At 47.0% G+C, this 27,270-nt stretch overlaps 1 protein-coding gene across 5 annotated transcripts; it reads left to right on the top strand.

Annotated features, from left to right (window-relative positions):
• The first annotated feature begins 466 nt into the window (after positions 1–466).
• Positions 467–25,876, top strand: Secisbp2 (SECIS binding protein 2). Of its 5 annotated transcripts, none has more exons than XM_051194287.1 (17): positions 467–604; positions 1,366–1,514; positions 3,017–3,263; positions 3,517–3,658; positions 5,553–5,782; positions 9,489–9,567; positions 11,140–11,342; positions 12,891–13,013; positions 14,363–14,452; positions 15,120–15,252; positions 17,979–18,145; positions 18,942–19,080; positions 20,859–21,015; positions 21,752–21,972; positions 23,956–24,110; positions 24,451–24,640; positions 25,123–25,876. In XM_051194287.1, exons 1-17 carry the CDS (start codon positions 569–571, stop codon positions 25,212–25,214), a joined length of 2,553 nt encoding a protein of 850 aa, XP_051050244.1. In that variant the 5' UTR covers positions 467–568; the 3' UTR covers positions 25,215–25,876. The 5 variants fall into 5 exon arrangements, with proteins under 5 accessions (XP_051050244.1, XP_051050243.1, XP_051050246.1 ...); XM_051194286.1 differs by having other exon boundaries at positions 11,137–11,342; XM_051194288.1 differs by lacking the exon at positions 1,366–1,514 and having other exon boundaries at positions 508–604; positions 11,137–11,342.
• The last annotated feature ends 1,394 nt before the right edge of the window (positions 25,877–27,270 follow it).

Below are 27,270 nucleotides of genomic sequence, written 5' to 3'. Positions count from 1 at the left end.
AGGTGTCCTGTCAATTCTAAACCTGCAGTCTGCAGGTGACTTTACTCTGCCCTTGGTTCTCTTCACAGTTCTGTGTTCGTCTCTTCCCACTGTTTTGCTGAGGCCCCCACCCACCCCCACCCCCCCCCCCCGTTCTCCAGACACAGCACAGGTTTCTCAGACAACTAAACATTCCACCCTTGGGTAGTTCTGGTTTCTTAACCTGCCTGCCAGCACCATACTTTGCCATCCTATCTCCCCTAGAATTCTACCCGACCTTGCTGGCCTCCCTCTTTCCTCCTTGAGCCTCCACCACCTTAGTGAGGGCCTGTCTGGGAACTCGGAGCCTGCGCTCCCTCCTACTGTGCATAAGCAGAGCTCAGCAGCAACTCTCCCCAAGAGCAGCCGCACTGGCTCTCTTCCCACGTGCGCCCCTTAGACCCGGGCCGCCAGGCACTTCCGGCATAAAAAGGCTTCCGTCGCGTTTCAGTGACGTACATCCCGGCGCTGCCGCGCCTGTAGGCGGAAACGTCGAGTCGTTGGTTGGGCCCGTCGCTCGCTTCACGGCGCGGGCTCTTCCGTGGCCGCCATGGCGTCGGAGCGGCCGCGGGAGCCCGAAGGCGAGGTAAGGGGCGGGCTGCGGGCCTAGGCACACGCGCGGGGCCACCAGGGCTGAGGTTCGGGGTGGGGCGGCTGGACCCTCCCACGGCTCGGCCCGCCGAGTGATGCCACAGAGGCCACCTTCCGCCCTCGGCCCCTCTCACCGCGTCTGCGGGACCGCTAGGGGGCGCACCGGAGGCCTCAAATCTCTAATTGGCAAACAGTGGTGAAGTTGTCAGAATGATCTTACTCCCCATTGCAAGACAAAGCTCAATTTTGAATTCCAGGGACTTATGACCATGAGATGGGTTTTTTCGTAAAGGTCATATGTGGTATACTAAGCACAAATCGAATATTTGGTGGTTTTTGTTAAATGGCAATACATTTCGGCAGTGTGTTTTTAACTACAGTTTTGAGCATTCCCTGGGTATATCGGGCTACAGTAGGTTCAGGATTCTTATGTATCTCATGTATAAAGATGAGAGAGGTAAAAATAACTGTTTCCAAGTTTAAATCCTCAGAACTGGTCCAAGTTGTGGTTCCTATTACATAACAATGTTGGATTTGCTTCGACTTTAATTCAAGGTCAACACTTTCACGTCTTTTTCTAATAAAAAAGAAAAGAAAAAAGAAAGCATTGAGGAGATATTGTTACCAAAGAAAGTTTTGTCTTTGCTGTGCACCTTTTAATCAGCATTGGGCTTGTTAAAGCATCTTTCTTTTGGTTTTTGTCTGCATTTGGCAAATCTCAGAGTGTTATAGCCCAACCCACCCTTTCTTCCTCAGGATAGCATCAAATTGTCAGCCGATGTCAAACCATTTGTCCCTAAGTTTGCTGGGCTCAATGTGGCGTGGTCAGAGTCCTCAGAAACACGTGTCTTCCCAGGCTGTGCAGCCAATTACTACCCATTTGTGCAGGAATCACCGGTGACTGAGTATGTATTTTCTAAATGCCTTGCCTTATGTAAGAGGTTTAGTTCCTGGAGACAGTGTTAATCACATACCTCCACATACATGAAACATACTAGCATCTTGCAGGCGAGCAGAGAAAGCTCTTTGCCCAGGAAAGATTCTGGTCTGCAACGTAACTGTACTTTGCTAAAGTCAAGGACAGTCAAGGACAGAAACGACTGAACTTCCTAGAAAGTGCAGGTGCATGGTTCATTTTTTCACAATAAAACTCATAAATTTAGGACCTGGGGTTGCCCCTCAGCAGTAGAGTGCTTGCTTGCCATCATCCAACGCAGGCTTGATCCTAAAAGCCACCAAAGCAAAACGGAACCAAATTCACATTTGTATGGGAAAAAGAAATGGGAAGGGGGCAGAGAAAGGATCAGGTAGAGAACATGACAAACTGGGCAACTTAGCAAGACCCTGTCTTACAACAAAGTAAAAACTAGACTGGAGTTCTGTAGCTCTGTGGTAAGCTCTTTCTGCCATAGGCCTCAGGTTCTATCCCCACTCTACTGGCTAATTATTAAGGTGTCTGTGTTGTGTGACTCCCTGCGTCTGTGCTGCGCAGTATCCACTTTGTACCCACAGCACAGTGCAAGGTTTGGTGGAGGGATTGAAATGGGAAGGATCCTGGGGTCCTGGGGAGAAACTGTGCAGGCTGTAGGGCAACTGCTCAGCAAAGGGAATGAATGGCCTATTGGCTTTTGAGCCCAGGGCTGCAGAGGCATTGTCGAGGACTTGGCACGACAGTAGGGTGCAAAACTATTGGTCCGTATTCTTTCTGTGCTGACACGGCATAGGAACTTCCTGTTCAACTTGTGACTACTTTGGATTAAATCCGTGGCCTTGTGCATTTTATAAAAACTGTTTACCATTGAGCTCCATTGCCCAGCTCTAGCTCATTGGTTTTAAACAAAAGGTCAACAACACTCTTTGCAGGAAGGAAAGGAGGTTCTCTTTGGCTGTATATGCATGCACATGTGTTTTGTATGTGTGTGGTATGCACACATGTGCATGTGAGCGAATGGCCACGTGTGTGCACATGCACACAGAAGCCTGAGGTTGATGTTGAGTCTTTTGTCAGTTGTATTTTTCTTTTTTGAAAAAGCATCTCACTGAACCTGAAGCTCATCAGTCGGATGGACTGGTTCGCCATCGAGCTTCAAGGATCTTCTCTGCCTGGCTGCAGGCTGGAGTCACAGACACATCCTGCCACACACTGCTTGCCACAGGCTCTGGAGACCAAACTCAGGCCCTGTGCTTGTGGTGCAGGCACTCTACTGACAAGCCATCTCTGTACCCTTCCTTCGGTTGTTGATAGGGGAGTTTCCAATGCTAGAGTAAATGATCCAAAAAAACAAAACAAAACCAAACAAAAAACAAAAACAAAAAAACCAAAACTAAAGAGTTTAAATTATGTCTTAAAAAATTATCATCCTTGGTTTGTGTTATGAAGTCTGCAACTGAAATTTACACTTTTTAGACAAAAAGTTTATCCTGAAGACATGGCCTTTGGAGCCCCTGCATTTCCAAGGCAGTACGTATCTTCTGAGATAACACTGCATCCGTTTGCCTATTCCACTTATGCCCTTGAGTCTGCACAGAGTGTCTGCTCAGTGCCAGCCCTGCAGTATGATTACAGCCAACCTCAGTGTCACCCAGGCTTTCGGACAGCAAAGCCCCAAAATGAGTACACGTGTCCTCCTCAGGAAGCAAAAGGTGTATTTAAGGTGAGGAAATGCTGTGGTTTTTTAGTGTCCTGACGTTGATCATTTGATTGTTTAAAGTGTAAGAAGTTAGCATGTTGCATTCAAGTATTGCTTACCTTTTTGTAATAATCAGCTTTTTTACATGTGGTTTGGTCTGTTTTTCCTTAAATGCTTGGGTTGTGAGTACTTACTGGTTTGCTCTATTAAAGTTTCTTTCTCGGTGTGGTAGTAGTTTTCTCATTTCATACTGTTTCTTTTTAATTCTCTGCTGCAGAAAAGATCCTCCGATGAGAGAAGGCCATGTGATGAGCTAAAGTCAAGCAACAGAAGGGCCGACAGTGCAGTGGCACCCGAGATGAGACCGGCTAGAGGGTCCTGTCATCTGGCCACTCGTGCCGAGAGCAGTTTGAGAGCAGGTAAACTAGCAAACTTGTGTAATGCCCGTCATCGCACCTTCCCAAAACAGTACCATCCGGTGGGATTGTGATCATGACTGCTCCAAAGAAAATGTGTCCTGGAGCCTGGCCTCGTTGAGGCCATCAGACTCGTGGTGGTGGTTTCTAGACATCATTTCTTTCAGGCAGTGATGGGGGATGGGAAGGATTGTACAGTGGGGTGTGTGTTGCTTTGTATACCTAGAAGGTTCCGTAGCCTATTAGGACCACCACATAGCATGCAAGTAATGGCCTCGAGGTTCAGAACATCCCTTTAGTTCAGATCACATCCATAGTCTTTACTGTGTGTGTGTCCATGCTCACGCCTGAACTTGCTTCTCCATTGTGAGGTAATAGGAAGATTTGGCGGTAGTTAAAATCCCATGCTAAACAGTGCCAAACCTGGGCATTCCTGTTACTAGAGATTACACATTCATTTCCCAGCTGGAAGATATTCCTGTTTACACCTGGCTGAAAGCTAGGGAGTCTACCTGATACCTGTATTGTTTTTAGTTTGAAGACTAGGCCTTACTGTGTAGACCAACCTGGCCTTGAACCCTCTTGGGCCTCCTACCTAGTCTCCTAAACTCTGGGATTATTTTAATATACCTCTATGCTTAGGAAAAGCTATTTCTAGGATCACTGCCTCTGAGTTTTCACAGAGAATTCCCAGTTGTATGTGTTCTTCCTATAAATCATTTACTAGTACTGTTTGGCCATACACACAGCTGTTTCTTTTCTTTTCCCTTTTTAAAAATGGTTTATTTACTTTTATTTTATGTGCATTGGTATTTTGCCTGCATGCACCTCTGTGTGAAGGTGTCAGATCTCCTGGAGCTGGAGTCTCAGGCAGTGGTGAGTTGCCATGTGGCTGCTGGGAATTGAACCCAGGTCCTCTGGAAGAACAGTCAGTGCTCTCAACTGCTGAGCCATCTCCTCGGCTCCCACAATTATTTCTATAATGACTTACAGTTTTGCTATTTTTGTTGTTGTTTGGTTGGTTTTGGGTTTGATTTGGTTGCCCTGCAACTCATAGAGATGGATTGTCTATTTGTGCCACCAAATGGATTAAAGTGTGTGTCACTTCATCGAGCTTATGGCTTGTTTTTGTGTACTTAATCTGGGATATGAACTTAATGTGTAATTCTATCACTTGGTTTAATAAACTTTTTCTGTTCTCATCTACTCTACTTATGAACCACCTGGCACATGAAAATCAGTGTTAAAGGTACTAGCTTTGGACTTATATGAAAATCAGTGTTAAAGGTACTAGCTTTGGACTTATATGAAAATCAGTGTTAAAGGTACTAGCTTTGGACTTATATGAAAATCAGTTTTAAAGGTACTAGCTTTGGACTTATATGAAAATCAGTTTTAAAGGTACTAGCTTTGGACTTATATGAAAGTCAGTGTTAAAGGTACTAGCTTTGGACTTACAATTTGATGAGGGATTCATGGAACTGCAGCCATCTCTCACTATCCTTGGCACTTAGTATGGGAAAGAGGTCAAAAAGTTTATACCACAGTGTCCATCTACTTTGCTCCAGCAGATGGAAACAGGGGAAGCTGGTTAAATATGGGGAAATCTGTGAGATTCCCCTTAAGTTTGCCCAACTCAAAATCATGAGCAATTCAGGTGTGCAGCTGTGCGGGCAGTCCTGGCTGTCATTTGATCAGCTTTAGATTTATTTCAGAAATGTGCATCCCGGGAGATGCCTCTTGTCATTCGTATCTGCAAAGGTTAGCAGTAGGAGCGAGCTTGAGTGTGTTAACAGCAGCCTGCTGCATCTACTTGCTGCTCTGAAGTTCAAGTTTGAGCGCTAGTGAGCAAGCTGTAACCTGACTTTTATCCCAACTTTTCATCCTGCAATTACAGATGGTTATCACAAGCGAACAGACCGAAAATCCAGAATCCTTGCAAAAAGTGTGTCTGCCACCAAGCCTGAATTTGAATTTAGCAGGTTGGACTTTCCTGAACTTCAGAGTCCAAAGAACAGTAATGTGCAAGAGACACAGAAGCAGGCCCGGTGGGGACCGCTTGGCTCTGCTGCCAGTAACATGTCTCTCCTGGGAGATGTACGCAAGCCAGTTGCAGAGATGGTAGAGGTGAGTCTTCTCTATTCTCTGCACATGCTTCTGTGTCTGTCCTCTGTCACTTGAAACACTGTGTATGCTAAACCCTACTCTGGGTTGTGAAGACCACATTGCTCGGGAAAGAGCACTGGGGAGAGGCCTTGACTACTCTGCACTTGGCCAACCTGATTATAACAAGATGTACCATCTGGAGCTGCTGTCTCCAAAGGGTTTCTCTGATGTGCTTCCTTTAAACCTGGTAGCAGAAGGTGAAGTGCAGTGCCTCAGGAGGAGGTTCTGATAGAGTGACAGCATTTGAAGAGACAGGGAAGTGTGGTGAGGTCACTCAGCATGCTGTCCATTGACCTCCAAACACGCACTGCGGCCCTTGCATACCACCTCCCACATACACAAATAAGTAAATACTAATATTTATAGCTTCTAAAATGTCTAGGCTCTTACCTATATCTCAGTCTTACCTCATTAATTACAGTAAATTCTGCAGTGGTTACTGCAATGGTCTCCAAGTTTTACTCTACCAAATCAAACCATTTTGTTTTCCAAAGACTGACTCATAAATCTAGGGACTGAAAAGTAGTGATTCATTTTAATTACTTTTTCTTGGTATGACCAAGGTACCTGACATAGAACGTGAGGGAAGATTAGTTTGGCTTATGGTTTCAGATTGTACAATGCATCATAATGGGAAGGGATGGTGGGCATGTTAGGCAGTGGCTTGTTCACGTTACGTGGACAGGAAACTGCACATCTGAACCAGAGCAGGGTATAACCTTCAGAAAAGGTGACCCTGCTTCCAGCATTTAGTTTCTATGCCCTAAAGGTTCCACTGTCTCCTCAAACAGTACTCCAACCAGAAGTTGGGGTTACTTTTGTTTGTGTGCTGCTTGCATGGGGGCTGGGCACCAAACTCGGTTTTCTGCAATTGCTGTGTAAGTTTTTAACTGCTGAGTCATCTCTGCAGCTCTGCACTTGTTTTTAAAAGAATACCGTGCACAGTGGGGGACTGTGGGTCAGCTCAGGGGGAACAGGGCTTGCTATGAGGAAGGACCTTAGCTTGAATCCCCAAAAGCAGCAAAATAGTCAGACATAGCCCATGTCTATAATCCCAGGAGAACCTCTGGCTGCCAGAGACAGAATCACCCAAAAGCTAGGACCAGCCAGCCTGGAAGAGGTTCCCAGTGGTAAGCAAGAAACCCTGTCTGAAACAAGTTGTAGGACAGGAACCCAAGCCTGAGGTTGCCCTCTGACCTCCCCAGCATGCATCATGCCATAGCTTCAGCAACACAAACAAGATTTTTTTTTTAATTCTTCTAAAATAACAATGATAATGCACAGTGGAAATAAAAGAGAGTTCCCTCAATTAGGGAGTGTCCATGTATGTTCTTAATATTTAAAATCCTTTGGGGGCTGGGTGGTGGTGACACACACCTTTAATCCCAGCACTTAGAAGGCAGAGGCAGGCGGATCTCTGTGAGTTCCAGGATATCCAGGACTATTACACAGAGAAACCCTGTTTTGAAAAAAACCAAAAATAAGTAAACACATAAATAAAATAAAAATAAATGAATAAATAAAATCTTTAGGGTTTTTTCATGTTTTATTGACTTTTTTTATAATAACTATTGCTTTTGGATGTAGCCTATTGCTAGCTGTAATTCATTTAAACCATCTTGAATAAGTAAGTTGCTTATAGTTTTCGTCAGTCTTTATAAGCTGACAGTTATGTTTATAAAAAGCACAGACATTTTGTTTTGGGGTGTGAGGGTGTGTGTCTGTGTGCGTGCGTGCGTGCGTGCATATATGTGTGGTGCTGAGGATAAGTGGAGGTACTGACCAGCCTAGGCAAATGTTCACTTGCTGGGCTGTATCCCTGAGCCTAGGCTATGTTCTAATAATTGTAATTAGGTTACTGAACATGCTAGAATAATAAAATAGCAAGTAGAGTACATTTATAGAATATAAGATCCTAAAAGTCCCGCTTCATAAGAAGGTTCAGGCTTTCTTGACTTTGTGGATATTTAGATCTGATTGGTTTGTTTATTTGTTTGTTTGTTTTGTTTTAGTATGTGAACTTCATTTTAGGACCATTGAGTTTTGGGGATTTTGTTGTTTGTTAATTTGAGACAAGGTCTATTATATAGTTCTGATTGGTCTGGAACCCACTGTGTAGACCAGGCTGGCCTCAAACTCACGGAGATCCACCTGTCTCTGCTTCCCAAGTGCTGGGATTAAAGCCCTTGCCACCACTCCCAGCCGGACCATTGCATTTTAAGAATTACAGAAGTGAAGGATATTTATTTGCTCAGTTATGTTCATAGCAGTATTATTCATAATAGCCAGAACCTGGAAATGACCTAGATGCCCCTCAACTGAAGAATGGATAAGGAAAATGTACATTTACACAGTGGATTACTACTCAGTGATAAAAAACAATGACATACTGAAATTCACAGGCAAATGGATGGAAGTAGAAAAAACCATCCTGAGTGAGGTAACCCAGATCCAGAAAGACAAATGTAATATGTACTCACAAGTGAATATTAGACAAAAAAATAATAAATAAAATAAATAAATAAATTATAGAAGGGGAGGGATACTGTCCTGAAAAGTTGTTTATGGGGTATATGGGTATAATTTTTTTTTTAACTTTTATTTGTGTGTATGAGTATGTATGGCCATATACCACCACATGTAAAACTTTTATTCACTATTGATAGTATATAAAAGTTGCATGTTATTTAAAGTAATGTGGTGTAGTTATTGGCACTTGTGTGAAAATAATATACAATGTTTACATTGTAGGCAGAGTGGTTGAAAGGTACTACCTAAGCTGTAGACTTCAGGTAGTCTTTTTTTTTTTTTTTTTTCCTCCACTCTAGGGGAAATTTCGTTGGGAAAAAAGTAATTAACTTTAGATATTTGGCCCCCATCACCCTGAAAGTAGACCAGCCTGGCCTTTAACTCAGATTTCCTCTTGCCTATTCTTCCTGAGTGCTGGGATTAAAGGCATGTGCCACCATGCCTGGCTGATATTTGGAATTTTTAATTAGCATGTTTTTATAGGTTTTAGGAAATCAGGGAAAGCTATGTTTAAAAATTGAGTGATTCCATTCTGTTTGAGATAGCAAATAACAGGCTGGATTCTGTGTGCTTCTTTAATGATATTGTTTGAGAGTAGTTTTAGGATCACAGCAAATTGAAAGGTGGGGATAGTCTTTCCCATTTGCTGCCTGCCCCGTTCATCCACCCCCAGCTTCCACGTCAGTCCACCCCTGTGGTGCGTTACAGTCACACAGCTCCATGGGCGTGCCACTTGCCCCTGGCATTCCTATTTAACATCTGCGTCACTGCAGGTGGACATACATGAATAACATGTGGTCTTCGTTGTGTCGTGAAGAGTAACTTCGCTGCCTCAAAAGTCTGTGTTCCACCTGTGGACTGTCCACAGCAGCTGCAGCCTCCGATCATGTCTTTTCTGGAACACTAAAGAGTTGGAGTCACATGTTGTCACATGTTGTGTAGCTGCCTTCACTTGGTAACACGCACTGGTCTGTGTTGTCAGCTCAGTTGTTGGCCATTGCCTCCTTTCCCCAGGGGCGTCCCACGGGGCCGTCCCCACCCCAGATGGTCACTGTTGTATGACTTGGTCCTTCTCAAAGGAGTGTGGTTCAGTGTGGTTGTAAATGAGTTTTCCTAATGTTAGATGGCCTCTTTGTAGGGAAAAATGGTGAAGGCCAATCACACAGATGGAGCTGTGACTGACAGTGCTGCCACCAGTGCCCCTTCATGTACACGAGGTAAGAGTGACCACACAATGCTGGCTTTTAAGCACCGCTAGTGCCAGTATCATTTAGTGTAATGAGTTTTTAAAAACTGGCATCAGTGTTAGTTTAGAATATCGGAGCCCATATCCATGACAGTCAGTATAAAATGAGAGTCCATATTCTAAATGAACAGAAGTCTTGGTAAATGAGAATTTTATGAACCCAAAAATGAGAACTTCTTTTAATACTGTAGGGTGCAGTATACTTTTAACATGTCAGAGTCCCAGAGCAGCTATATATTTAAGTGATAACTGTTAATATTGGCATTATTCAAAGTTAGATCAAGTTTTAAAACAAACACTACTTTATGGACAGGCCAGTAACCCCAGTATTTGGGAGACTGAGGCAGGACAAGTCCACAAGTTCAAGAGCAGCCTGGTCTACAGTAGTTCTGGAGCAACTTCATCTTCTCAATGAGAATCTGTCTCATAAAACAACAAACCCTCCCCTTAAAACAATGCATTGTATTTTAAATACAATGAATTTTTATAAAAAAAACAAAAACAAAAAAATAACCCTTTCCATAATTAGAAGACTACTGCTAGAGTAGCCTTGTTTTGTACGTTTTTGAACATGTAGCTCTGTGAGTCTGATTTGGCATTTGGCTCTTCCACTGGTAATGCCACGCGGTCTTTGGAGCACCACAAGGGATGCTCCTTAGAGTGAGGAGTGAGGGAGACTACCAGGAATTTTTTCTCTTGCCAAGAAAACACAACTTGGTGGGCTTTCAGCAGCCAGGTATTCGGGGAGTGCCAAGGGGATTGCTCTTCTAAAATGGTTACAGGGCACTTCCTAGCAAAGAGTCCAGCCCATTCTTTGGTGCATGGGCTCTTGTGTTTAGTGTGGTGTGCCCAAAGGTTCTTCACTGCCAAGGCTATCTCAGTAGTGTGGCTGACATGCATTTGTCATCCCTGTCATGGTGGATGTCCTTTTGTTTGATGTATATGTAGAGTTTCATGCGCAGCTAAGGAGTGGCTTTAGTGTGCTTACATTGTGTTGTAATGAAGTAAGTTACCAGTCACTGTGACGGCACAGGTCTGCAGATCCTTGATTTCTGCTTTTAAAGGCTCAGAGCAAGGTTGACAGGCCCAAAGTGGGTCTTTGTTCTTTAATTCTGTGTTTGCCACATTAATATTTTGTGAGTTGATGTTCTTGTTTAATCAAAACTGATTTGCCTCCCCATCTATGTTATGCAAATTAAGAAATCTAGGCAAACAGTTAATGTATAAGTTAAAGGGGAAGAGACCGAGTATGCACTCTTCCAGAAGGAAAACAAGCAGAGTTCATACTGTAGTCCTAAGGTCGTGTTCTGAACAGTCAATACTGTAGTTCTAGGAGGTGTTCTAGACAGTGGGTGAATACTGTCGTTCTAAGGGGTGTCTAGGCAGCTGGTTGGTAGATACTGTAGTTTCCCAAGTGGTGTTCTAGGCACCATCATTTTTGTTATGCTGTGAATAACTCAATATCACAAGGTGCATTTTTGAATACCAAGGAACTCCCGTTTACTGTTGAGATTGTTCGGTAATTACGGTTATCTTTAAGCAGAGTTATCTTGGACACCAATGGGTTATATTGTTCGGCAGACAGTGTCTTCAGGATCAGTGGCAGCAACTGAAAGCGTTAGCTCTGTGATGAATCTAAAGAAGACTGCTTCATCAGCTGATGCTAAGAATGCCAGTGTGACATCTGAGGGTTCATCTTCAGATCCCTCCTACAACAGGGAGAAGTTTGTTCATCCGGTTACAAAGGTTTGCATCACTGGGGACAGTATGGGACTGGAGTGGTGGCACTTGGGAGGCTGAGGCAGGAGGACTGTAAATTCAAGGGCAGCCTAGGCGACACAGTGAATCCTTGTCTCCAAAATAGCGGTTAAGATAAAATAGCGGTTAAGATGGTCAAGTGTCATGGGCTGGGAAAAGAGTGGGCAGTTAGTGCTTACTGGTGACAGGGTTGGGCAAAGCTCTCAGGTTTCCTGCTTATAGTAATGTGTGCGTGGATGTAGTGCACTGGCCTGTGTGTGCACTGAGCATGCTTGGATGGTCCAGTTATGTTGCATGCCGTACACCGTACACGGTAGGGACCAGGAGTGAGGTGTTGCCTCCTGCTGAGTCTGGCTCTGCTGCGCTTTCTTCTCAGCCCCTCGCTGAGAGTGCTGCAGTCTCTCCCATACTAACCAGCTCTCTGTACCTGAGCCTTGACAAGAGAACGGGGCCTTTGTCAGGGAATGAGAGAGCTTTACTCTGTGAGAAGAGGTGTCTTAGAAGAGCACCAGCATGTTGAGAGAGAGAGCGTGCCTCATGCATGCTAGGACTCTAGCCCAGCCATGCTCACAGCTCTTGAATTCTGTAAAGAAGAGCCGCTGCCGTAAGTTTCTGCTGCTGTCTGGTGATGCACCCTTTTCCTTCTCTTTGTTCAGTGCCATTGAAAGAACTAGTGCGTGGGCTAAAGTCATGGCAATAAAATAATTGAATTTCAGGGCTTGTGATCACCTGGCACATGCTATTAATTTCAGTTTACCTGTTATAAGGTAGGGTTTCAGAATAGCTTTCCCCCTTAAATTCATGAAGTTTTTAAAGGGGTCTTTTTTTTGTTTGGTTTTGAGGTGGGGTCACACATGGTAGCTCCAGCTGGCCTGGAACTCCCAATAGTCTCCAAGAACTGGGGTTGCAAGTGTGAGCCCTTGTGTCCTTCTCTGACCTCCTCCAGGGACTGAGTCGGGGTAGCACGGCAGCCTTCTCCTGATGGGTGAACTCTGCCGGGTTAGAGCAGCTCTAATAAAGCCCTGTGCTGACAGGGTTTGGTCAGACACGATGAAAGTGCAGGTAGAGACACAGCAGAAGGGTTAGCACTCAAGAGAAAACCTAGCAAGTCACCGAACAGAGAGAGTAGCCAGCCAGAAATGAGCTGGGCCGGACAGAATGAGCAGTCCAACATGAGCAGGACGTATAAGAGCCCCAGGGCCAGGGTGCAGCAGCCCCAGGAGGAGCAGGTTGTGGGGTCTGTGGAAGTGGGGGTCAGCCTTGCAGGCTTGGGGCCAGGCTGCAGTTTGTTAGCGATCCCGGAGTGTGACACCCATGCAGACGACAGGAACCTGCCTTGGTGGCTGGCAGGAATGGCGCACCTGCATGTGAGCGGCACTCTAACCGCCTGACTTCTCATGTGAGTGCTCCGTCGTGTCCAGGCCCACAAGCCTCCAGGAAAGCAGTACACTTTGTTTTAATTTTGTTCTGCCATAGGTCAGAGGCTATTCAGTACCCTAATATCCCACAGTTTTTTTCTTTTGTGTTTTTATCTAGGCCAAAGCATTACAAGGGGGAGACCTCGAACAAAATGAAACCTCAAGAAAGAATAAGAAAAAGAAAGAAAAGTCTAAACCAAATTATGAAGTCCTGACAGTTCAGGAGCCACCAAGGATTGAAGTATGTATTTACTCTGAGGTTTGTGTGAGAATTTAACAGTCTGCCAGGCAGTGGTGGAGCACGCCTTTAGCCCTAGCACTTGGAAGGCAGAGGCAGGTGAATGTCAGTGAGTTCGCCTGATCTGAAGATTGAGTTCCAGGACAGCCAGGACTGTTATGCAGAGAAACCCTATCTCGAAAACCTAAAAAAATAAAAAAATTTAGCACTCCTCTAGCATGGTAGTGCATGCCCATGCTCCCAGCAATTGGGAGGCAGAGGCAGGAGGATTGGGAGTTGAAAGTCATCCTCAGCTACACACGGAGTTCCAGGATACAGGATAGCCAGGGCTACTTGAGAACCCGTCAACAAAAAAGAAGAAAAAAAAGAATAGCATCGTCTGTCACCTTTTCCTCCTTCCCAGCCTCTCCCTGCAGACCCTCAGTCAGCTCATGAGTATCCACATGGCTGACAACTGGCTGGAGTCTTGTAGCTGCTATTCCACACCACTCATGCCCCCGCCCCCGCCCGTCTCCTCTTCCCTGTGTTACTCACTTTTGGTGCCAGATTTCCTAGGGCCTCCTTTTCTTACCATGTACCCTGTGAAGTGCTTCACTATTGGAGGGAAGTAAAGACACCATAGGTTTCTTATAGACTCCAGTCAACGTATTGTCCTGGGATCCCTGTACTCAGTTCACATACACTAAAGAGCCAGCCTGCGTTCTGACTGCATTTCACACTGGCCTGTTTCTGTTTTTCACACTCCCCTACCAGACGTGGGGCCTTGCTGTTTGTATAGGCACAAGATCTCCCAGGGCTGCTGCCCACTCTCGGAAGTCTTGGAACATTCCAGAATAAGGTTAGGTATAGGGCAGAGTGTTGTGCTTAGGCCAGTTCACTGGCGGTGCTTTTGCCCTTTAATTCCGACGTGACTTATCCCGGGGCACCCAAAGTGCTGACAAAAATTCCAACAAAATGATGTGATTTTAATTTTTTTAAGCAGGCTTATTGCCTCTCTCTGTTTATTGCCCTGTTTGGTATAAGTCCCAAAGTATTTAAATCTGCTGATTTTGGATTTCTGAGTTTTTCTGCTGAAAAACATAAGTCTTTTAAAAAACAGGTTTTTTGATAGTCTTGTGTTAAGGTAGTATGGTCAGTTCTGGGGCCTCCTGCGGTACGTAGGTGTTAGAGCTGTGGTCTTAAAATGTGCTCTAAGAGTTAAATAAAGTCGGAACTTCCATGTTAGGTAGCATTTGTGGAGATGTTGTATAATCACCCCAACTTTTGTGAGTCTCACAGAAAACTGAGTCAGGGAGAGCTTTTATGTAGCTGCTCATCACCCACGTAGGAAGGTGACAGTGTACTTTCCTCAGGATGCCGAGGAATTCCCCAACCTGTCGGCTGCATCTGAAAGAAGGCACAGAGTAGAATCCCCGAAACTTCAGAGTAAACAGCAGGTGCAGGTAAGTTTTAGAATGCAGCCGCTGTCGCTTCCGACGTGACTGCCCCGTACACGAACTGTTGAGAGAATCTGCTCTCCTGTGTCTTCATGGAAGACTTTCTTCTGATGTGTTCTCCCAAGGAGAACAGCTTGACCACTGCTAAACGGAAGCAGCCTGTGCCTTTTGAAATAAGACTTGGTAATTACAGTTGCTGTCAGGAGAGGGCCACACTGCCTAGAAGCTAAAGAGGGAAGCACTCTTTTACCCTGCCCAGTCAGGACTGAGTCAAGGGAGACCATAGTTCTAACCAGGTAGCCTCACACAAAAACTTTAGGGTTTTTGTTTGAGTTTTTCAGGACAAGGTCTCACATTAGAGCTTAGGCTGGCCTTGAACTTGCAGCAGTCCTTCGTCCTCAGCCTCTCAAGGGTTAGGGTTATAGGGATTTGCCTCCATTCCTACCTTCACAGACTCCTGTAGCCAAAGATTTCACATAAGCTTTGCAGTATATGCTGTTAACCCAAAGTGGAGATATAGATAGAAATGGACAGGCATAACCAACCACAGTAATGGTGGCAGGTAATGTGAATTTTATACTCTCTTAATCTGTTCCTTTAATCTTTTTAAAAATGTAAATCATGGTGTGTAAAACACAGTGTCCAGAGTAAACTTGTAAATTGTTCTTTGTAGAGTGATTTTAAAAGTGGTGGAAAGAAGAGCCAGACCCCGGTGCAGCTGGACCTGGGGGGCATGCTGGCAGCGCTGGAGAAGCAGCAGCAGGTCCCGCATGCCAAGCCATCCTCCAGGCCCGTTGTGTTCTCAGGTAGGTGCCTTTGCACTTCAGCAAGGGCTCAAAACTGTCCTGAGGCCGTTGTGTAAGCATTTCCTTCTTCCTGAGAGTTACCTATCACCACCACAGAGGGTGCTGAGATTAGCCTGGCCAGTGAAAGGGAGTAGAGGATCCAGAGATGAACCTGAACATTTGTGCCAGTTGACTATTGGCAAGGGTGCCAACTCCATTAGAAAACAGAGCATCTCTTCAGAAAGATGCTGGGATGGCATGGTAGAGAAGAGTGGTCTACTCACCACACAGATGAAAACAAGCTCAGATGGACTAGCGTGGCCTACATTAAATGTATCTCAGATACATTTAAATATGATCTTTACAAATCAAGAACCACCAGGTGTTGGTGGTGCACGCCTTTAATCCCAGAACTCAAGAGGGAGAGGCAGGCGGATCTCTGTGAGTTCAAGGCCAGCCTGGTCCGAGTTCCAGGACAGACTCCAAAGGAATGCAGAGAAACCCTGTCTTGAAAAAAACAAAACAAAAAATCAAGGACCATCTGTTTAAAGTTAAAGAGGTATCCCCCTTAATCCTACCATGAGTTCCAGGATGGAACTCATTTTGTCAGGCTTGCAGAGCAAGTGTTCCTACTGGATGAGCCATTTGCTGGCTCATATGATGAGATTCTGTGGCAGAAAGTCTCCTTGTGAGATGCTGTTCCCAGGACCTTCACTGCATTCCGCATGCCCAGATGGATCCCCCTGATGGGGTAGGGTGGGGTGGGGTGAGGGGAGGTGAGGAGGGGTGGAGAGGGGAGGGGAGGATACTGTCTTAGTTACTATTCTATGCTGCAAAGAGACTCTTTGACCAAGGCAACTCTTACAGTATAGTATCTAATTGGAGCCTTACTTGACATTTTTAGAGGGTTCGTCCATAATCATTGGGGGAAACAGACAGGCATGGTGCTGGAGCAGTAGCTGAGGGGTTTACATCCTGATCCACAGGCAACAGGAAGTGAGAGACACTGGACCTGTCATGGGCTTTTAAAACCTTGAAGCCCACCCCAATGACACACTTCTTCTAGAAGGGCCACACCTCCTAATCCTTCCCAAACAACTCCATTAACTGGGTACCAAACATTCAAATATATGAGTCTATGGAGCCATTCTCTTTCAAACCACCACAGCCAGCACTGTGGACAGGGCACAGTCAGTACCAACGGGACTCCTCTCTGACAGGTCGTTTTCTAGCCTCCATGCACACTGGATATTGTCTGTCTCCCTGTCCATTCCTTTTGAGGCAGGGTTTCTCCCTGAACCTGGTGCCCTTTCCTTCTCAGCTAGGCTCAGCTGTCTTCCTCTCTGATCCCTTTGGAACTGGGATTACAGGTGTGCACAGGATGCCTAACTTGGTACAAGGGTGCTGGGAACCAAACTGCAGTCCATGTAACTACAGAACAAGCACTCAAATGCTGAGCCATCTCTCTAGCCCCTTTGGTTTGTTGATATGAAATTTATATCAGTTAAACTTTTCAACTATACAATTCAGGAGTCCAGATAAAGGGCTGGATTCAGTGGTTCCATTATGTGCCAGGCAAGTAAACAGGTGTAAATAGGGGCCACCTAGTCAATATCTGTTCCAAACACCATGTGAGAATAAGGCTCTGTAGATGCAAGATAGTATGCTATACAATGAGAAGCAGCCTAGAAAAGATAGTGTAACCTGTCTGGACAGGTTGTGTAGGTGACTTCCAGTATTGTATGTATGAGGTCGGATGATGTAACAGTAGTTATTTTAAGATGACACTCCGTAAAGGAGCGCCTCAGACATGCTTGGACAGATGATGGAACTTCTCGGAACAAGGTGTGGCATGGGGTTTATGGGTTACCATTCCTTTCTTTCTTCTTTTTTTTAAATGCTATTTTAGAAATCGTAAAATCATCTAGAATCATGGGGATTGATGGGAGCAGGAAGGGGCAAGAAAAGGGAGTGGTGAGGAGAAATATGCTCAGCATGAAATTAGCCATGTTAAAGGCTTTAAACCGCGAGTGGAGTGGAGTACAGAAGGACTTTCCTTGAAACAGTGCTGTGGCGGGAAGTAGGGTAGAATGGGAGAGTTAAACTCTGTTATTAAGTAGTTATCAAAAATATTGATTGCAGGGCTAGAGAGATGATGGCTCAGCGGTTAAGAGCACTGGCTGTTCTTCCAGAGGTCCTGAGTTCAGTTCCAGCAACATGGTGACTTCTGGTATACAGGCATACATGCAGGCAGAACACTATATATATATTTATAATAAATAAATGAATCTTTTTTAAAAAAATTGATTGGAGAGATCAGCTGCACATGGTAGAACTCAGAAAGTGTTTGTGTCCAGAAAACTCAAGAATTAACTAGAAGCATGACTAGAACTTTTTAAGAGCCATATAATATAGCTAGACAAATTGTGTTACTAAGAAACCAGTAAGCAGTATAGGAGGCATGAGTATATGGTGATGAACAGTTTCCCAGGAACCACCATTAGTAAACATAAACCACCTCAAAAATAGCCCAAATCGCAGTGTGATCCTTGCAGCTTTAGACAGATCTTCCCAAACTGATCCCAAGTAAAGAGTGAATATTGTTTGGAATCCGTGCTTGTGGGAAGGTGTAAGAGGTGTTTTGACAGAGGCCAGAAGGGTGCTTGGGTGAGTGCTACAGATCCTCAGGCTGCTCTGAGCCGGCCAAGTCCAGGCAGGGACCAGAGGACATCCCCACTGTGTTGCAGTTGGAGCAGTGCCAGTTCTTTCCAAGGATGCCTCCTCGGGTGAGCGAGGTCGCCGCTCCAGTCAAGTGAAGACCCCACACAACCCTTTGGACTCCAGCGCCCCCCTGATGAAGAAGGGGAAGCAGAGGGAGATCCCTAAGGCCAAGAAGCCCACCTCACTGAAGAAGGTATGTGGGCTGTTTCCATGGGAGCAGATAGGGAGACTGATGGACTGTACTGTACACCTGCCTCTCTCAGCCCTCTAGTATTCCAGGTGATGCTCTCGGCATTGAAACTAGAGCACTGCTTATGTAGGCAAGACTCCGCCACCAAGCCATATCCCAGGCCCACACCTTTGGCTTTTAAAGTTTATATTATAGACCAACGTTGCACCAAATCATGTTGGTTTCCTGTGGCAAATGATCCTTCACCCTCTCCTTGTAATGAGATAGAGGGTGTAGGACAAGAAAATCTCTTCTTACACCTCCATGTAGGGGAGGTGCATTTCCTTCCTCACATACTCTCCCCTGGTACTCTGCCAGACTGTCAAGGCTTCTCTGCAGGCCAAGGTTCACCAGTCAGCCCTGTGCTGTGTGCTCTGAGTCCCTTTACATGTCCATGGTGGGTCAGGCAGTGCTGGTGTGCTCTTTTAATCTCAGGACTTGCAAAGCAGGGGCAGGTGAATCACTGTGAGTTCAAGTCCAGCCTGGTCTACAGAGTGAATTCCAAGACAGCCAGGACTACACAGAGAAACCCTGTATCTGTGGGGGGGGGGGGGGGGATCTGTGATGGATGGATTCTTGGAGCACACAACTGGCCTCAGAGCTTTGTGTCTCCAGAAAGAATTCCAGATGTGGGATGGGGGGACTGTCATCACTCCAAAGTCATCAACAAGGTGAACTTGGTCATTTCTTGGGCAGAAGAGCTTATCTTTTAGATACAAGTATTTAGGTGTTTTAATTGGTTTTTGTTTGTCTTTTTAAGATAATTTTAAAAGAACGGCAAGAGAGAATGCAGCAGCGACTCCAAGAAAGTGCTGTGAGCCTGCCTGTGGCCAGTGATGATGCACAGGACACAGAGGGTGGCGCCAGTGACCAAGCCCCCCGGCAAGTCCACCCCACAGGTACCAGATTCTGTGTGTGCGTCTGTTAAGCCTTTAGATGGGAGCCGCCCTGAGAACGGAGAGCTGTGGTAGAAGCAGGGACTCTCCAGCCCCGTATGGACCCTGTGGTAAGATGGAAGTTAGCATGGAACCTGGAGGACGTGGTTTCCATAACCTAGTTTTACAGGCAGAGGAGCCCCTTCCTTGTGTGATACTGGGAGCTCTAGCCACAAGGCTATTTCTATTTACCAAGTGTGTGAAACCTGGTGCCATTAAAAAATTAATGTGTATGGTTTTCCAGAGTTGTACGTTCAGGGAGTGTATATAGTGCAAATGTGTGTAGTAAATAAAGTACTTTGCACAGCACGAGAGAACAACCCAGGGACCCTCCCCTGGTCATCTAGTTAGAGGCCTCCTCAGGAATACTTCCCCAGCCTGGTCCAACCATAGGGCTGGGACCTGGCTCAGTGCCGCTGCGGTGTGGGCCATACTGACTCCACTTCCTTTTCTGGAGTGTGGAGCCTACACAGTTTTCAGTGCTGGGTAGTATTTGGCCGGGTAAGTGTGCCTGGTGTGGGAGCATACCAAGGCACTTGGTAGAAATGAAATGAATCTGCCCTCGGCAGTGTTGTTGGTATCTCTAGGAAGACATGAGCACGCACTTCCTGAGTGGGCTTGCTGTCGGAGCCCCTGCCTCCCATCTCCAGGCGCTCTGCGGTCACCAGCTGGGTGGGTTAGCCTTGTAGGCGCTCCCACCCTTACCCCATCGCAGTGTCTCTTTGTGCTTGCCACAATGGAGGAGGAGGAGTGTGCTCTTGAATTCTGTCCCCCTAGTGATGTTGCCTTGCTTTCATTCTGGTGCTCTCTGGAAGTAACTGGTTGGACATGCCAAGCTGTTGCTGACTCCATCTTGAGTGTTACACTTAGCCCCAGTTCAATACTCACGGGTGTTGTTGTTGTGGTTGGTTAGTTGTTTTGGTTTTCTATGTTGCTTTGGTTTTTTGTTTGGGGTTTATTTTTGGCAGTGCTGGGGGGTCAGACCTATGGTACACCAGCGGTGTACCCCAGGCCCAATGCTCCCTTAGTTAGAGGCAGGAGTTATCTGTTTTAGAAGGTTATTTGATAAAAGAATAGCTCAGGTTTTAACAGAAAACCTCAGACCTCTAACTCTGAGTTGTTTGGTTTTTGAAACGGGGTCTCATGCTTCTGCCCACACTAGCCTCAAACTGACTATAGCTTAGGCCTTTCTTGTGCCTGGCTATGGTAATCCTCCTGCCTCAGCTTCTTGCATGCTGCTAACCATAGGGAATTTTTATTTGTTTGTTTGTTTATTGAGGCGTGGTCTCACTCTGGCCCTAGCTAACCTGGACTTTAGTATGTAGACCAGTTGGCCCTAAACACACAGAGATCACCTGCCTCTATCTCCTGGGTGCTTGGCAACTAACCCTGCTTTATAAAATTTTCTAGTAAGTTATTCTTTAGATTCCAAACATAAATGGCAAATTTCACCACTTAATGGTAACTTTTCTGTCTTTTAACACAATGAAAATGAGTGCGTGAACAGGCTTGGGAAGGGGAGAAGGCATAGAAAGACTAGAACACTGATCCAGCAGTGACAGTCCATAGCAGACTTTCTGCTCCCTCTAAGGCCAGCGTTCTTTTTGGCTGGTTCTATAAGTTGATGGATTGCTTATGTCACTTGCACCAAGAAACTTTTGCTCTGCAGGCTGCTCTCTGTTTGCAAGGCCCTGCTGGGGTGCACAGTGATGTTTTATTTTCTCTCCCCCCCCCCCCCGAAGGCCCAGAGAAGACAGAAGAATCAGTGTCTTCTACACCTGTGATTGAGGGTGAATCAGAAGAGTCAACCGGCACAGAGTTCCAGAAGGACCCAGAGGCCTGCCCGCCTGCCCCTGGCAGTGCCACCTTCCCCAAGATCCACAGCCGGAGGTTCCGGGAGTGAGTGAGCACGGGCTGCTGGGGTTGGGGCTGTGGTAGTGTGGCCACAGTGTGTTTGGTCCTGTGCCTGAAGTCGACTCAGGAGCTAGTTCTGCGGTAGGGGTGGGATGTGAGCATCTTTTCCTGTGAGTGTCTGTGGTTCATTGTCTGTGGTTCTGTCTTGCTGGTAATGATTGAAGAGGTGTCCGGAGTCTGTTTTTGAAGCTGGGGTGGGTGAAGTAGCAATGATAATGACTAGCTCCTTCCATGTATCAGTTTCACGGAAGTTTCTTTTCCCTCCATTCTTTTCTCTTTCTTTCTTCTTCCTCTTTATGTATTTACCTTTTCTTACTGTGTAGCCCAGGCTAACCTTGGTCTTGAATTCACACTCTTGCTTCTTCAGCCTCTAAATACTAGGGTTACAGATGTGGCCCGCCATGCCTGGCCTCCGTTTAGTTCCCCAGTGTATGGTGCACTCAGCACTTCTCATATCTCCTCTTTCACAGCACTCCTTGGGGCAGCCTATCCACCTAGGTACCTGTGCTCAGAGCAGGGCAACGCAGAGGAGAAGCTTGTTAGGGCCGCCAGAAGGCAGGCGGGGCTGGGCCTCCCGTGGCATTCCCCCCTTGTAGTAGAGGGCTGCATTCCCCCTTGTATCGCAAGCATATCGGGAATTGCATGTTCCTGATTGAGCATCAGTGTCTCCAATGGCTTCTGTCTGATGCTGTCTGCATTGTGTGGGGTTCCTTCCTTTCAGCTACTGCAGCCAGATGCTTAGTAAAGAAGTAGATGCTTGTGTCACGGGACTGCTCAAGGAACTGGTGCGCTTCCAAGACCGGATGTACCAGAAGGATCCTGTCAAGGCCAAGACCAAACGCCGGCTTGTGTTGGGGCTGAGGGAAGTCCTGAAACACCTGAAGCTCCGGAAGCTGAAGTGCATCATCATCTCTCCCAACTGTGAGAAGACACAATCCAAAGGTGACAGCACCCACATGACTCGGGCTCCCGTGCCAGTGCCCGGTGTCTGCCCTCACAGTCAGCCATGCACATGGCCAGCGGGCGTGTTGTCAGCTTGCTTTCAGTTTTAACAGAGCAGTCATTTCCCAGTGTGCATCTAACCCTGCTTCTGACCACGGGCCTTCCCCTGAGGCCAGCCCGCAGGCTTTCCTCTGACAGGGTGGAGCTGCTGCTCTAGGCTCCGTAGGGTGTAGGGTTGCTGGAGACTGTGCAGGGACTTTGGTCCTGTTTGCAGTTACTGTCTGTGTTTTACGCCTCTGCTCATGCTTTGCTAACGTGGATTTGTCGCAGTACTCCAGCAGTTGGCCTGCCTGGGCTGGAAGGAGGCTGTGTGTGAGGTGATGGTGAACTTGTCTGCCCTCCTGTCGTGGCTCTGGGAGGGCTTGCCTGTCCATGTTGCGTCCTGGGTCCGGCGGTGGAAGGAGTCATTAGGAAGAGCGCCGCCACTCTCACACCCTCTTCATCTTGGCATGGCACAGGAAGTGGAGCAAGAATCTTAAAACACACGAGTAGTCTCCCTGACCCATTCCTTCCTCCCTTGTGTAACCTTTCGGCTCAGCCAGAGTCAGGTCCAGATCCCGGGGCAAGTCCTGAGCCATGATCTCAGGTTACCTTTCGGAACAATAGCAGCTGGCCTCTGCTGGCTCACTGCTGCTCTACTATGACCACCAGCCAAACCGTGCCAGGTTAGAGTGGCGTGCCAGGCTGCCAGCATGCTCGATAGTGCTGGCCATAGCAGAGGAGCAGCAGAATGTTTCCTGGCCCTCGTCCACAGTGTGTGTCTGTACAGATGAAACTGAAGTGCTCAAAACAGCCTGCTTTTCGAATAAGCAAGCCTGGGCTTCCTGCCCCTGAGTGACCTCAGCAGTTGACCCTTAGGCAAACCTTGGTGGTTTGGGTACCACTGCCTGGTGTGTTTTTAGCTTCCTAATACCCAGTAGAAGCTACTTGTAGCCTCTGGAAGGCTCTTTCTGCCTCTGCTTGCAGGGCAGGTTCGCTGTCAGCTTTCCCTGTGAGTCCTTCCCCTGCAGTCACAGGTGAAGCATGGGGGCCCTGCCTTGGCAGGGGGCAGTAATGAGAGCTGGGTGTCTCTGTGCTTTTGTGGTTTCCTGGGGTAAAGGCTGTAGAGCGATGGCCGTGTGAGAACAGGCATGTGGGAGGCCTGTGAGCCCAGGACCATACTTCCAGCTGTCTGGGAAGAGCTGTACAAGGCAGAGTGTGCAGCGTGTTTCCTGTTTCCCCTTACCCACACATTTTCAAAATTTCTCAGATCCCACTTATAGGAAGCCATAATTAAAGGTTAATGTGGAGTGAAATTTGGTCTCTTCAGATCATCCTGTACAAAGAGCAGGGGTCAGGGGCTCAAGGTGAATGTGGAGTTGACATTTAGTCACTTTAGATAAGCTCTGTTAGCATGTTGGTGTTCTGAAAATTGTCCATGGGCTTTGTGAGTTTACCCATTGGTCTTCTGTTTCTGAGGTAAATGGTCATTTCTTCATTCCTTCTTGCTGTTGTTGGAGCATAGAAGTGTGTGCCACCAGCACCCTGACTGACCTCCCCTCTGTTGGGAGTGATCCCCAAGTGCTGTTGGGTTCCCAGTGACCAGGTATGTCACCTGTGCAAGGTGATCCTTCATCTCCTCCCTGTGTTGGCCTTGCCGGTGCCTCATCAGAAGCAGGCCCAAGGTAGTAGGAGCCAGGAGCCCGTGCAAGCCAGGCCCCTGAGCCTGCACAGTGTGGTAGAGCGCTGGTCAGCTGCCTGTCACAGAGTGCTGTCATGGGAATTGTGTAGTCTTACTGACTCTTCCTTGTGGTTATGACCCGCTCTCTCCTGGTGGATTTTGCTATGGGCAACCGATTGTTGTGGTTATAAGTGGGGTGTGTTGTTGTCTGAAGAGTCAGCATCAAGCCCACCCTGTGGATGGACCTGTGCTTATCTGACCAGGTGGACTGGACGACACGCTGCACACCATCATCGATTGTGCCTGTGAGCAGAACATCCCCTTCGTGTTTGCACTCAACCGCAAGGCACTGGGGCGTAGTCTGAACAAAGCGGTTCCTGTCAGCATCGTGGGAATCTTCAGCTATGATGGGGCCCAGGTGAGTTGGGCCCCAGCCTCTTAGCTCCTTGTCCATGGGAAGAAGTTGAGGTCATGGCCTATAATGTAAGCCTACCAACAGGCAGACCATAGCTTCTGTTGGCCTTAGGAGAATTCATCTCAAAACAGAACCTTCTTAGAGAGCAGTAGCCTTTGTCTCCATAATGGCACCTAGTGAAGGTCCTGAATTTGACTCTGTGTCTGTTACCAACCGAGAGGTACCACCTGCCTAAATCTCTGGCCAGGTTCCTCATCTCCTGGTATTACTCCTAAGCAGGGTGTCACAACCCACGTTACCCTACCTCGCTGTCCTGCAATGTGCGTGCTCTCTTGTGTTCAAGGACCAGTTCCACAAAATGGTTGAGCTGACCATGGCGGCCCGGCAGGCATATAAGACCATGCTGGAGACGGTGCGGCAGGAGCTGGCAGGACAGCCTGGGCCTCAGGCCCCTCCCAGCCCACCCATACAGGGCCCCATCCAGTCCACTGAAGAAGGCACCCTCGCCTCCACTGGAAAGGAACCACACTACAGTAAGTGCTCTGGGGAGGGGACCTCTGAGTTCAGGGTTAATCAGAGCCTCAGGAGGTTAGGAGAGCAGCATGGCTCTGATGCCAAGGCTACCAGCAGTGGGCCATGGTACTTCCAGGCAGGACTGAATCCATCACGCTGGCCCATTGCTTCTGAGATCTTAATCATCAGACGTCAGAAGCTGCAAGGTCATCGTTGATGGTCTTATACCTGAGCTAAATGTCACCTGAACAGAGGTGGCTTAAGGGCAGCTATACCTGAGACCAGTTTGGGAAGGCGAGTGGCTTCTCAGTGCTGTGACTGATGCTGCTCCGTAAGGGGGGAGCCAGCCTTACAGGTGGGGAAGAGTGAATAGAGCTGGCCAGGGACAGCTCTGAGGAGAGCAAACATCTGGCAACATCTGTAACTCATGCCACCTCATTCCTGCTTCTGATGGGGCTGTGTGACTTGTCAGTGTGTCACTTGGGCTGTTTTCCTGTTTCAGTTGAGATTTGGAGAAAACACCTGGAGGCGTACAGTCAGCTGGAGGACTCACTGGAGGCGTCAACCTCTCAGATGATGAACTTGAATTTATAGAAGAGTTCTTGCCTGTGTGTCTGTGTATTGGGTAAGGATGGGAGAGGCAGGAAAAAGACTTCCTTCTCAATTCTTTACTGACCTGATGTAGTTTATATGACTGTAGAGTTGGAAATTCACTGCCTAAGGGCAGCGGAAGCAGCTGGTATAGCACTGCGAGTCCATCAAGTGGACACAAATAGACTCATGAGAGCCTTCCCCAGGGACCCGTGATTGAACTTGGCTCTCCCTGTACACTGGACCTGGAAAATGCTGGAGAAGGTGATCCTGGGTCCTGTGCTGACCAGGAGACACTCCATTACAGAGCCAATAACCCAGTGACGGGAAGGACGGGACTGTGCGCCCTGGGGGACTGTGGAGGGAGGGCCCTTTCTCGGGGGTTGGAGCCCTGCCACTTTGTGCTGCCAAGGATTTGCTAAAATGAGCCTCAGAAGAAAATTAGTTTCTAACATGACTTTGACATAAATTAATCCTTTTAGTTTTTATTTTCCAAAGAAGCCGTATATATCAAATTTGTAGATTCCAGTTTGGTATCTACAAATCTTTTTAATGAACATATGATGAATGTGGTTTCTGTCTTAGAGGACAGAGCTTGCTTGCGTATTTTCTCTGCAAGTGAGAGGGCTTATTTATTTTGAATAAAGAGTGATTATTTAATTTCATCTCAGACTCTGGTATCTTAGTTGAGTGGTTGCAGTTTTACTGGTTATTCCCACTGGAATTCCATATTGGGCTTTTCCTCTTTCACACTGCTAAGGCCTAACAGGTACAGCATCATGCCCAGTCACAGAACCAGGGACTGCTAAATCCTTAGCATCTTTCACCAAGTCTGCTCTGTGTCAGGAAAGATTTCTACTATTTGCCTGCCAAGCAAACATGCCCGAGCTTTGGGAATTCTGTTGGCTGAATTCAGTTGCATTCAGCATTGTCTCTGAGGAGTGGCCTGTGCTGAGAAGTGATAGTATAAACTGAGTCAGAAATGGCATGCCTAGCAGGCCTGGCCTGGCCGTGTGGCCTGAGCTTGCTGCTGCATGCACCGACTGCCATCTGGAGCTTATGATTGGTTTGAGCCCCATGTTGACACTGTTTCAGTGGGGGATGGACTTGGTGCCCTCCCATCCATGTCAGTAGGCATCAAGGTGGTTGTAGGAAGTTTGGAAATAGATTATTTGAGGGGAAGGCTCTGAAATTAGTTTGTGGGAAGTTTGTAAACTACCCCGTCAGCTACATTCAGCAGGTAGAATTATGAAATTTGATAAAACAAAAAATTTTCTGCAATGTGTCCTGATCTGAGGGCCTTCTCCCCTGCGGTTGCCTTGACTATGGCATGTCTGCCAGCCTAGGCTCCTGGCCCACGCAAGAACCCATGAGCAGCTTTCTAACTTCTCATTCTGCTTCTGTGGCGCCATGGTTGTGCCATCACTTTGTTAGCAGTAGAGGACTCTTGCCAAGGCCAGTGCTTTAGATGAAGTCTGCTAGTCTCCCCCAGCCCCCACTGTGCCAAGGGTGCCCAAGGGTCACAGGAGAGAACACCAAACTGAACACAAGTGCCCGTGAAGTGCCCACTCTTGGTACAGCTAAACAGGGATTTTTTTTTTTTTTTTTTTTTTTTTTCTTTGATTGGTTGGTTGGTTTTTCAAGACAGGGTTTCTCTGTGTAGCCCTGGATGCTCTGTAGACCAGGCTGGCCTCTAAGAGAGATCTGCCTGCCTCTGTCTCCCCAATGCTGGAATTACAGGCATGCGCCACCCCTGGCTGAACAGGGAGTCTTCTTAAGTATACTCCCAGGCAAGCGTCCACTGCAGCCTCAAGTGTGTGGTTGTTTGGGGGCACAGGCAGCTCCTGACAAACCCAGACTTCAGGGAAGACACAGGGAGCAACGGTGAGGCAAGGGGCTGGCCAGGGCATTATGGCTGAAGCCACACTTCAGATCTAACCAGTGAAAATCATTTATAAAGGAACTCCTTTGCAAAGGTATGAGGGGACTGTCAGTGTGGTTAGTGTGCATTGGCCAGATGTGTGAGTAGGTGCCAGGCAGTGTCTAGAGGAGGGGACAA

The sequence above is a fragment of the Phodopus roborovskii genome, unplaced genomic scaffold (genome assembly GCF_943737965.1).
Source record: "Phodopus roborovskii unplaced genomic scaffold, PHOROB, whole genome shotgun sequence".
In the NCBI taxonomy this organism is placed as follows: Eukaryota; Metazoa; Chordata; class Mammalia; order Rodentia; family Cricetidae; genus Phodopus; species Phodopus roborovskii.
The sequence above is the reverse complement of the archived record's forward strand: the minus strand, read 5'-3'. Positions and strand labels throughout refer to the sequence as shown.

Bases quoted from the DNA above. Each gene is read 5' to 3' on its own strand.
- Secisbp2 (XM_051194286.1), top strand. From the start codon at position 569: ATGGCGTCGGAGCGGCCGCGGGAGCCCGAAGGCGAG. The intron at 21,973-23,955 runs GTGACAGCACCC...TTATCTGACCAG, and splicing joins TGAGAAGACACAATCCAAAG to GTGGACTGGACGACACGCTG. The intron at 24,111-24,450 runs GTGAGTTGGGCC...CTTGTGTTCAAG, and splicing joins TCAGCTATGATGGGGCCCAG to GACCAGTTCCACAAAATGGT.